Source organism: Anguilla rostrata, chromosome 16 (assembly GCF_018555375.3).
Source record: "Anguilla rostrata isolate EN2019 chromosome 16, ASM1855537v3, whole genome shotgun sequence".
In the NCBI taxonomy this organism is placed as follows: domain Eukaryota; kingdom Metazoa; phylum Chordata; class Actinopteri; order Anguilliformes; family Anguillidae; genus Anguilla; species Anguilla rostrata.
Genome location: NC_057948.1, coordinates 2,488,765 through 2,501,156, shown reverse-complemented (window position 1 = coordinate 2,501,156; position 12,392 = coordinate 2,488,765). Strand labels below are relative to the sequence as shown.

The 12,392-nt window shown below is 41.7% G+C and overlaps 1 protein-coding gene and 1 long non-coding RNA gene across 2 annotated transcripts in view; one reads left to right on the top strand and one right to left on the bottom strand.

Annotated features, from left to right (window-relative positions):
* Nucleotides 1-12,392, bottom strand: part of LOC135242400 (protein NLRC3-like) — a 1,894,071-nt gene that overhangs the window by 1,386,648 nt on the left and 495,031 nt on the right. Inside the window, exons 11-13 of the mRNA XM_064313443.1 lie at nt 11,550-11,660; nt 10,740-10,850; nt 9,358-9,468 (exon numbers count right to left, since the gene is read on the bottom strand). Coding sequence (XP_064169513.1) covers nt 9,358-9,468; nt 10,740-10,850; nt 11,550-11,660 — 333 coding nt within the window. The remainder of the gene's footprint in view (nt 1-9,357; nt 9,469-10,739; nt 10,851-11,549; nt 11,661-12,392) is intronic.
* The window catches only part of LOC135242451 (uncharacterized), a 641,023-nt gene that overhangs the window by 362,484 nt on the left and 266,147 nt on the right, over nt 1-12,392 (top strand). The window lies entirely within an intron of this gene.

Here is a 12,392-nt window from a genome sequence, read left to right as displayed (position 1 = left end):
GCATCACAAACCCCTCCTAATCCCATAGTAAATTTGTGGACTAAACTGAAAAGCGTGTCGGAAGGGGCCCAAAAACCCACTGGTTAACCAGTTTTCAGGGGAATGTCCAAATTCCGCAAAGTATTGTGAAAAGCTTGTGGTACCTCCCCAACTTTTTGATTCAATCTAGAAATTAAAAGGAAATGCCAAAAATACTAACAAAGTTATGAAAAACTTGACCCCTGAAAATCTGATATAGTACAAAAAAGCAAATAAACTTCTCTTAGCATTATTCTAAATATGGGGGGGGCGGGAGTGGGTGGGGCATCATAGAGTCTCTGGTGGACTGAGCGGTTAGTCCCTGTCACTGGATCTTCATTGGTAGTGCTGTGTTAAGCTGAACCGGGTCATGGTCTGGTGAGACTGTCTCAAGCCTGCCCTCATGGCTGCTTTGGGCCCTCCCACTGTTTCCCTTAGTATGCTGCATAGTCTTATTCTGCTGGGTTTTTTCCTTATCACACGCAGGCGCCTCTGTCTCTTTGCTCTGCTTGCTAATCTATTTATTTGAACCCCCTAACCAATTTTTTTTTCGTCTTCCTCGGCTCGGGCACCTGCCCGCCCTCTAGCCCAAGTTTGCTGAGCACCCCCCCCCCCCCCCCCCCGGCCCGGAGCTCCAGCCCTAGACCAGCTAGACCAGCTGGGTACCCCCGCCTCCTGCCACTATTGATTCAGCACCAAGCCTGTCCCCCTGTCTGACCCTGCCACCCATCGGTGTTCCTGCCCATCTCTCTATGTGACCAGAGTCACCTTTGCTTGGACTTAATTAATACTGGATTGGCTGTTATTATATTATATATATTATAATTTATCTGTTTTCATGTAAGCCATTCCCATAACAAACCGGTGCCTGCCCGCGGCAGATGGGTTCCCCCTCTGAGTCCGGTTCTGCTCAAGGTTTCTTCCTGTTATCAGTCAGGGAGTTTTTCCTTGCCACTGTTGCCCTAGGCTTAATCTTTTGGGGCCGGATCTCTGTAAAGCTGCTTTGTGACGAAGCTCCATTGTTAAAAGCGCTATACAAATAAAAATTAATTGATTGACCTGTCAAATGAGCCCTCATTGCTGTCTGTGGGTCGAGTCATTTGCTAGTAACCCAAGTGCGTATCTGCCTCCACTACCTGTAATGTAATGCGTAATGCAGATTGTGCTGACAAGCAGAGAGTGCATGCACACTGAAGCGAGCTCGCTCTCAAAACAGCTTAGCATTGTACTATGAAATGAATTCATAATTATGGTGGATCGAAGAAAAGGTTTTTGCACTATGATAACAGTAATTGAAGAGCCTGAAAAAGCAAATCTCAGAGGCATTATTTCCATATTTAGAAAGTTCCGATTGGTTTGGACAGTGTGCTCTAGACCATGTGAGAGCCATACTGGTGGGCATGTAAGATTACTGAAGTTAATTTAGTGTTCTCCTTATTATTTCTTCTTATTCCACATGAAGTCAACATACTGTACGCTACTCCTCCTACAGTTTTTCAGCAAGACCTACCTTTTTTATCTCGTAGCTTCACCTAGTTGCTTGTGCTTTTCTTGTCAGTAGTGCAAATATTTTTGAGATATTTACCATATTTATTAATATTTTATTTATGTTTACCAAGAAAATTTCCCATTAATTAACACTAGTGGAATGTTCACAATGTAAACAACACTTGCAGCTGACATTGCAATCAGCCGCTGCAGCAGCGACAGATACAGACCGTCTCTTTCTTTTGCAAAGCTTCCAATGGATAAAATCTCAGTATAGTGAGTAACGGTGGCAGCAGCTGCAAAGCAAGTTCAACTCAAACTAATATTAGTTTTCTGTTATAATTTCCAGCTACTGTAACATTTGTATTTCAACATTCAGCATAATGTTAACTGCTGTAACATATTAACTCCCAAAAACATTAGAACTGATTCACCTCAGTTATTTATTCAAAATATGTGATTTTGAGAGAAGAAAACTTCTTTTGTAGTGTAGATAACCTGTTCAAAACGTTATCTAAAATGTGAAATTTGGAGAGGTTTTGGGATGTCTTGGAAAATCCATTGCAACATGTCACTGCTGTTAGTTATCTGCACAACTATCTGTGAATTCTTCGCTGATGTGTCATTTTATTACTGTTTTACATTCACGAATGGCCCAGAAATAATTTCAAACAATTATTGCAAAAGACAAAAAAAGAAAAAACAAATGAAAGCCTGTGCCGAAATTGGCTTGCTCTCCCCCTTGGCTAAACGCCAGGTTTTCCATGGGCAGGGTTCACTGGGTGTTAGTTATGTAACAAAACCCTTAAGTCCAGTGAAATTCTTTCTACATGTAATGTGTAAATAATGCTCTTGCCACGTTTGTGCATGCTAGGCAAGCTAAATTGAAAATGTCTAAGCATTGCCCCTTCTCTGGATGTGGAGAAAGCAATAGGCTACATTCTTTTCTTTTGCCAAAAATGAAGAGACCTACAAGAAATGGGTTTTAATTCTGGAGCCCACAGGCACTCCAGTATTACAATAACCAGTGCAGTTAGTATTTGCATTGCCCATTTTCTCTGAACAAAAGTACTTTTCGCAGAACATGCTGGACCGCTGCTCTCTGGCTCTTGTACCTGTCTGTCTTTCTACCTGTCTTTAACGCGTTTTTATTTTTTATTTTCAAGAAACTATCGTCAATCCTCGATCTATTTTGTACTGCCGTTTGATTTTAATGTATTTATTTATTTACTTTTTAACTTTTTTCTTACATCGCTGTGAGTTCTGACTTGGATACTACCCAACCCGCTCACATCCGCCGGTTCACCCTACCTCTGTTTGCCGATCACTAGCCTTCACCGTGCTGACGAGCGAGGCCACTGCTGCCAGCTTCCCTTGCCTGCCTCCCGCCCTCTGGAATCCAGTTCTGTGATCACTGTCTGGCTGTTTCCGATCGCGGGTTGACTACTCCTGCAGCTACTATCACCTGCTTCGAATGTACCTGTCCGTGTCCCCGATTGAACCTTGTAGCTGACACTCGCCTAGTCTCCTGCAACGCTTTCGGCCTCGCATGATGTGCTAGCTACAGCTATCTCCTTGAGTCTGTGGGCCGCCAGCACTCAGCTCGGTGAGTAAAGTTCTCCGCTTTCCTACTGCCATTGCTTGCTGGTTGGGGCGTAGTGATAGGTTGGAGTTGTTCTGTCTCAGTGCTCTTCGGGGAACGAGGTACGGGTTCTTTTCCCGAGCTCTACGGTGATCTCTTAGCGTGCCCTGCAGCCGAAATGTGGACTAATTTATTTTTTTTGGATCATCCTAAGTGCTACCATAATTACCAACCGGGCACTGCAATACTCAGTTACGGAACTTCTTCGTTTAAAACCGACTAAGACCAGAATTCCTCCTGACTTGCTTGCACGCAGTGATTTGGACATAGTATCCCGTCCGAAATATCTACACCGCGGCTCTCATCGGAACTTTACCTACAGCAAAACGAACATTCCCTCCCTCTGGTCTACCCCCCACTGGGGTGGACTGCAGTGTACTTCGCCGGTTGCTTTCCGCACAGATTGATTTTAAGAATAGCTATTTTAAATTCGGTCTTTTCAACATACGGTCGTTGAACAACAAAGCACCGCTGCTAAATGATTACATCACCGATCAAAAAGTTGACATAATGTGTTTAACTGAGACATGGCAGAAACCTGAAGAATTCATTCATTTATGAGGCGACTCCCGCAGGGTACTCATTCATTGAAAAACCCCGCTCCTCTGGCCGTGGAGGAGGAGTAGTTGTTTTACACCACGGTAATATCAAAATGAATGCTGTTGCCATACCAACTCCCTCATCGTTTGAATGTCTTGTCGTAAAAATAATCCGGTCCTCAACCTCTGTACATTGCTGTAATCTATCCAAAACCTTAAGCTGTATTTCTCTCTGAGTTCTCATCATTACTGACCACTGTCTGTGCTATGTCATCAAATGTATTAGTGCTGGGTGATTTTAACATTCATGTTGATTCCGCTGAATGTAATTTTGCTACGGACTTCTTATCCCTACTAGACTGTTTTGACATTAAACAACACGTCAATTTCCCCACGCATAACAAGGGGCATATACTAGATCTGGTATGTTCCTGTGGTGTAACTCCCTCTAATCTCACTGGCAGTGATTTTCCCATTTCTGATCACAAAATGATGTTGTTTGAAATGTACATACCTCAGTCCCTGAACAACACCAAACGTATTATTGCCTTCAGAAATGTAAAAAACATCAACCCTGACTTAATGATGGAACTTTTAAATGAATGTCCTGTTCCCGACCCCGTCTCCACCCCTACTGATGAGCTAGTCTCTCATTATAATGATCTCCTCTCCACACAATCACTTGCCCCTCTTAAACATCGCACTGTTTCCTTCACTCGCACTGCACCCTGGTACACACCTGAATTACGACTGATGAAGTCCCATGGCCGTCGCTTAGAACGTCTGACAAAGAGAACTGGTCTAGTTGTTCATGTTTACGGCCTATTCTGAACATCTAACAAATTACAAAAATGCCCTCTCAGCTGCCAGATCTTCTTACTATGCCAACGTCATTCACATAAGTAATGGCAATTCAAAAGTTCTCTTCTCTACTGTTAACAAATTGTTGCAGCCCCCTGACAATTTTCCACTCTGCATTTCCACTGATCTTTGCAATAAATTCCTTAGCTTCTTTCATACTAAAGTTGATGCAATCCACCAACAGCTCCTCCTTACTAGCACCGAACATGATGTCCTCTCTTCCACTTTGGAGCTAGTTCAGACAGGTTATCTCACTCAGTTCCTCCCAGTCAATGATTCCACTCTATCTGAAGTCATTTAAAAATGCAGGTCAACCACATGTCAGCTAGACCCAATGCCCACCTCACTAGTCAAATCTTGCCTCCCTGCCCTCCTTCCCCTGTTGCTGGCTATTATCAACTCCTCTCTCACCTCTGGCACTGTACCTAGTAGCCTGAAAGTGGCAGCAGTCACACCTATTCGTAAAAAAACAGGAGCTGACTCTGAAAAACTTCACAATTTCAGACCCATTTCAAATTTGCCCTTTTTAGCCAAAACACTGGAGCGAATAGTTGCCATTCAGCTTCAGGACCATCTTTCCACCAATAAGTTACTTGAACCTTTTCAATCTGGTTTTCGCAGAAAAAAGCACAGCGACTGCCTTGGTGAAAGTTATCAATGATCTTCTCCGTACAACTGACAACAACCTCTTTAACATCTTAGTGCTACTGGATTTGAGTGCTACTTTTGACACAGTCTGTCACAAAATTTTGCTTGAACGCTTAGCTAATCTTGGTATTACCCATCTTGCACTTTCCTGGCTGAACTCATACCTCTCTGATAGGCAGCAATACATATCCATAAAGAATCACAGATCTGACTTTGCTTCTGTCACTAAGGGTGTTCCACAGGGTTCGGTGCTGGGTCCTCTCCTCTTCATTATTTATCTGCAACCACTGGGTCAGATCATGCGTCGTCATGGAGTTAGTTTTCACTGCTACGCTGCTACACACAGCTTTATATAAGTTCCAAACCCTCCTCTGCACTTCCTCCCCCATCTCTCATCAACTGTTTGCAGGACATTAGAATCTGGATGACCCGTAATTTCCTCAAACTGAACGGTGACAAATCTGAAGTAATGCTTATAGGGTCTAAATCCACACTATCCAAAACTCCAAACCTTTCCATTACTATTGACGGTTTCCCCATCCCACTTTCCACTCATGTGAAGAGCCTTGGTGTCATTCTTGACTCCACTCTCTCATTTGAACCTCATGTAAAACACATCACCAGATCTGCCTTTTTCCATCTCTGAAACATATCAAAACTCAGGCCCACCCTGTCCTACTCGACAACAGAAACTGTAATTCATGCCTTTGTAACATCTCGGCTGGATTATTGTAACTCTATTCTCTCTGGCATCCCAATCAGATCGATACGCAAACTTCAGTTTGTTCAAAATGCTGCAGCACGAATAATGACCCACACTAAAACATACGATCACATCTCTCCAATCCTGTACAAACTTCATTGGCTGCCAGTAAAATGTTGAATAAAATTCAAAACCCTCCTGCTAACCTACAGTGCACTTCATGGTTTAGCTCCAGCCTATCTCACTGATCTTCTCCTGGCCCACACACCCACTCGCTCGCTTCGCTCCTCCTCTGCAAGACTTCTAACTGTCCCCACATCTCGCCACTCCACTCTTGGTGATTGGGCTTTCTCCTGTGCAGCACCCAAACTCTGGAACACACTCCCTCCCCACATCCGTAATGCTGAGACTCTCGCCACTTTTAAGAAACATTTAAAAACTCACCTCTTCACACTAGCTTTTGCCTGAACAGGACATAGCTATCCACTCCCCCATGGCACTTTTATTTATTTTATTACTATTATTTTATTTTATTTTATTTTATTATTATTTATTTATTTATTTATTTTTTTTTTTAAATCTTTTCAAACTGTTTTTAATATCATGTATGTATCTGTAGTGTCTTGTCATTCTTCTATTCATTTTAATACCATGTAAGGTGATCTTGAGTGTTCAGAAAGGCACCTGATAAATAAAATGTATTATTATTATTATTATTATTATTCATATTTGAAGCAGCGTTAGCGGATATTTTCTGATCAAAAATCGTAAAACCATTGCAACTATACAGCGAAAGAACATAAAAAGCACAAAATATACATACAAGTTTTTTAAAATGTCTTTATTTCAGAAAAGCTCAATTCAGTGATTTTCACAGGGTAGGCACTGCCTACCTTGCCTACCCTGACTGCACATCACTGCCCACTAACACCAGCACACACACACACACACACACATATTACAATCTCACACCAAAATCTTATTCTCTTCCTCTCATCATCTTACTCCCTGATCTCCCCGATGTATCCCCTACATCAACACATAAACTCTCCCATTAACTATCACCAATGCTTATGTTTAATTCAGTGCTTTCTTTGTTTGTTTCTCATTTGTTTGGTTTTGTTTTTGTTTTGTTTCTCCTTTGTTTTGTTCTTGTATGTTTATTCATTGTTTTGCCTCTTTGTAATGGGTTTGGGGGGTGGCTGGGTGGGTATGCTCTAGGGGGACATGTGGAATATATTGTAAAATATATAACTATTAATAAAGATGTCCTCCGAAGAGGGGGGTGGTGGTGGGCCAAAAAAACCAAAAACATTTCTGACAGTTAACCCTTCAACTGTGGCACTCACTAGCAAACTAGAACAGTGACTTGCGACAAATTTCCGCTGCTCTTATTTTATACGGGAAAGGAGGAAAATACATTTTAGAGACATGCTGTAATTAGGTATATGTTTCTTACCCGTAACATTTTTGTGTGTATCTGAGTGAAATGTACGTGTACGGTTATTCAACGAACTTTGTGGTCAGACTATCAGCCTAGTCAGATAGTTTTGAGCACAGTCTAACGTCATCCATGTTAGTTATACTTAGGATATAGGGGAGAGTCGGTATGAATGTAACGGATCATAAATGTAACACAGTCAATAACTTTTAGTACACTGCTGATACAGTCACTATTTGTGATTGTATCAGATTGTATACGTGCAATTCAGCCCTATACCAAATGATTTATAGAAAAGAAACTGGTCACATGCATTGATTTATAAGTACACACCAGATTGGTCTGTATAGTAGACTATTTGCTTTTTCTTTTTAGCTTTGTGTTTGTTTTTAATGCATAAATAGGCTGTGGACAAATTAATCAAACTTTTCATTTATTTCATGTAAGTAACCTAATCTTGGTCAAAATGGAATGGCCTGTTGTTGATAAGATAAATGCATCCCTTTGCAATGCAATAAAACAATGAACGTAATTTAATTCACAGGTGCATTGTCTTACAACAGTAGGCTACATGGAAGTTTGATATAGGCTACAGTAATTTACAGTAATGGTAATAAAAATCCAGCATAAATTATCTGACATGATTAATTTATGAACAACTGAAATGGGAGATTCCTGACATGCCAGAGCTGTTTGAAACAAAAATTCACAGTAAATATTCAGCAAATTTTTAACTGGCAGTATAACTAGTAATACTGCAAACCGATTGCTCAGACCGACATACTTCTGTATTTAATTCATGTGACAAGAGCAGATTGTGTTTCACTGTTGATGTGTCCTTTAGAAAAGAAAAGAGGCAATGAATTAACCAGAGACAAACTTGATGTTTTGTCAATTTTTCAAAGGCGGAGAATATCCGTATCTACTCTTCTATGAGGCAATAGTTATTTGTTCACTGAGCAAGGCAGGCTAATAATGCATAGCTACTGACTAACGTGAATGCAATGCAACTAAGCGCTGAATGTTTCGTAATACAGAGATTAATAATTAGAAACAGCCTCCGTGGGTCACTGATCAAGTGACTCCACTGACATAGCTGACTCAGTGAGGTGTATTTCTTGTGGTAGGCCAGTTGAACAGACAGCATTTTATCATCAAACTCAATATGAATTGTTTGAGCCAGGTAGCCTAACTATAACAACTATGCTTGCGTATTTCCTAGTTTATCAGCTAATAACATATATGTAGCCAGGCTCAGAAATTAATTCCTAATATTACGTGTAGACCTCCCTAAAATGGTACAATCCCTTGTCCGCTGATGTCATGCGTGCGCAATGCATTATTTGTACAGCACGGTCACGCAGAAAAGGAAATTAACACCAAGGATTGCATCGTGCTGGAAAGGTGTGCAACATCAACCCGAATTGAGGTAAATTGGGATGGCAGGTATGCCATTCAGCCAAGTTACGCCTTGGTGGGGCATGCCTCATACAGTTGAGGCCAAAAGTTTACATACACCTTGGCACTTTTTCACAACTCGACACATTTCATGTTACCATTCATTTTCTGTGTTAAGTCATTTAGCATATGTACTTTATTTCCATGAGACGTCATTTCAAAATAATAGCTAAGAGACAGCTCAAACTCACAGCACATGGAGACAGAGCATCTAGTTAAACTCATCCTCTTACTGCAGCTCTAACTCACAGCACATGGAGACAGAGCTTCCGGTTAAACTCATCCCCTTACTGTAAACCCCCAAAAATCAACTCATCTCTTACTGCAGCTCTAACTCACAGCACATGGAGACAGAGCTTCCGGTTAAACTCATCCCCTTACTGTAACTCTAACTCAAAACACATGGAGACAGAGCTTCCAGTTAAACTCATCCTCTTACTGCAGCTCTTAGTTACTGCAGATCTGAATGTTGTATAAGACAGCTCACCTGCAACTGAATGGTGCCAGTAACAATAAAGTATGATTAAAAAGTAGTGTCAGTTTGAACCGGTTTAATTACCTTTGATCACCTGTGAAACCTTCTCTGAACATGACTGGACGATCCATTGAACGATCACTCTTCATAGACAGACAGCTAGGTACAGGTGACCCTGCTCTTTCTACCTGGACCCTATGAACAAAACAAGAAGACACAGCATCCAATTACACTCATCCTCTCACTGCAGCTCAAACTCACAGCACATGGAGACAGAGCTTCCAGTAAAATTCATCCTGTTACTGCAGCTCTAACTCACAGCACGTGGAGACAGAGCTTCCAGTTAAACTTATCCTCTTACTGCAGCTCTAACTCACAGCACATGAACGAGCTCCAGTTAAACTCATCCTCTAACTGCAGCTCTAACTCACAGCACATGGAGACAGAGCTTCCAGTAAAATTTCTGTACTGCAGCTCAAACTCACAGCACATGGAGACAGAGCTTCCAGTAAAATTAATCCTGTTACTGCAGCTCTAACTCACAGCACATGGAGACAGAGCATCCAGTTAAACTTGTACTCTTACTGCAGCTCTAACTCACAGCACATGGAGACAGATCTTCCACTTAAACTCATCCTCTTACTGCAGCTCTAACTCACAGCACATGGAGACAGAGCTTCCAGTTAAACTTGTACTCTTACTGCAGCTTTAACTCACATCACATGGAGACAGAGTGTCCAGTTAAACTCCTCCTCTTACTGCAGCTCTAACTCACAGCACATGATGAAAGAGCATCCAGTTCAACTCATCCTCTTACTGCAGCTCTAACTCACAGCAAATGGAGACAGAGCTTCCAGTGAAACTCATGTTCTTACTGCAGCTCTAACTCACAGCACATGGAGACAGAGCTTCCAGTTAAACTCATCCTCTTACTGCAGCTCTAACTCACAGCACATGGAGACAGACTTCCATTTGAAACTCACTCTCTTACTGCAGCTCTAACTCACAGCACATGGGTCAGAGCTCCAGTTAAACTCTCCTCTTACTGCTCAGTCTTATACTTAAAAACAGCTACATGAACTGAGGCATCCAGTGAAAAAATCGTGTTTGCTCTTACTGTCACCTGTAACTCCACAGACAACCATTGGACTAGACAGAGCTTCCAGTTGACCTGCTCTTTACTGGACCTAACACAAACAAGAAGACACAGCATCCATTAACTTTACTCTACTGCAGCTCAAAACTCACAGCACATGGAGACAGAGCATCCAGTGAAACTCATGTTCTTACTGCAGCTCTAACTCACAGCACATGGAGACAGAGCTTCCAGTTAAACTCATCCTCTTACTGCAGCTTAGTTACTGCAGATCTGAATATTGTATAAAACAGCTCACATGCAACTGAATGGTGCCAGTAACATTGAAGTATGATTAAAAAGTAGTGTCAATTTGAACCTCATTAATTACCTTTGATCACCTGTGAACTCTCCTCTGAACATGACTGGACGATCCATTGAACGATCACTCTTCAGAGACACACAGCTGGGTACAGGTGACCCTGCTCTTTCTACCTGGACCCTGTGAGCAAAAAATGAAGACACAGCATCCAGTTAAACTCATCCTCTAACTGCAGCTCAAACTCACAGCACATGGAGACAGAGCTTACAGTAAAATTCATCCTCTAACTGCAGCTCTAACTCACAGCACATGGAGACAGAGCTTCCACTTAAACTCATCCTCTTACTGCAGCTCTAACTCACAGCACATGATGAAACAGCATCCAGTTCAACTCATCCTCTTACTGCAGCTCTAACTCACAGCAAATGGAGACAGAGCTTCCAGTGAAACTCATGTTCTTACTGCAGCTCTAACTCACAGCACATGGAGACAGAGCTTCCAGTTAAACTCATCCTCTTACTGCAGCTCTAACTCACAGCACATGGAGACAGACTTCCAGTAAACTCTACTCTTACTGCAGCTTAACTCACATCACATGGTAGATCAGTGTCTCAGAGTTTAAACTAGCCTCCTAACTAGTCTACTGCAGCTCTAACTCACAGCACATGGAGACAGAGCTTCCAGTGAAACTCATCCTATACTGCAGCTCTAACTCACAGCACGTGGAGACAGAGCTTCCAGTTAAACTTATCCTCTTACTGCAGCTCTTAGTTACTGCAGATCTGAATGTTGTATAAAACAGCTCACATGCAACTGAATGGTGCCAGTAACATTGAAGTATGATTAAAAAGTAGAGTCAATTTGAACCTCTTTAATTACCTTTGATCACCTGGGTACTCTCCTCTGAACATGACTGGACGATCCATTGAACGATCACTCTTCATAGACAGACAGCTAGGTACAGGTGACCCTGCTCTTTCTACCTGGACCCTGTGAACAAAACATAGGGACAGAGCGTCCAGTTAAATTCATCTTCATACTACTGCTCTCAGTCACTGTACATCTGACTGTGACATAATAAACCCCACGTACACCTGAATGTGATATAATACACCCACCTACACCTAAAAAGTGACAGTGACATTGCAGTGTAAATTCCCCCTCTGCCCCCTAGTGGTATGGGCAGCAGCGCGCACAGAATGGGGATAAAGTAAAGATGAGCAATTTATTAAAAAAGGGGACTACGAACACGTCACAAATTCAAGCTCAACGGCTGCAACAGACTCTCTATTGGCCAGCAACGCCACTCGTTCCCTTAGCAGCGCTAATGGCGATAAATGTCAGTAAAATAAAAGGAACCTCCCGAGCTTATGGAAACTAACCCACATCATCAAACACATTTTTTAAAATACTTTCCATAGTTACTTACATAAAAGCTTTCAGAACAACACCTCAGATCAGCAAAAAAATTCTTTAGAAAAAAGTTTTAATGTACATATGTAATGTACTTACATTGCATTCACTTTTGGTATATCCAATACTTGTGTCTTTATGGCTCTTTTGTCTATGAAAGAGTTTCTGTAATCCAAAATGCCTCTGCTCACATTTGGGTGTAATGTCCGGAGTTTGAGACTGCTATCTAGTGTAATGCTAGTATACAGTAGCTCAGGGTCACAACGTTATCACAAGTTGAATGATCACATTTAACTATGCGATGGTAAT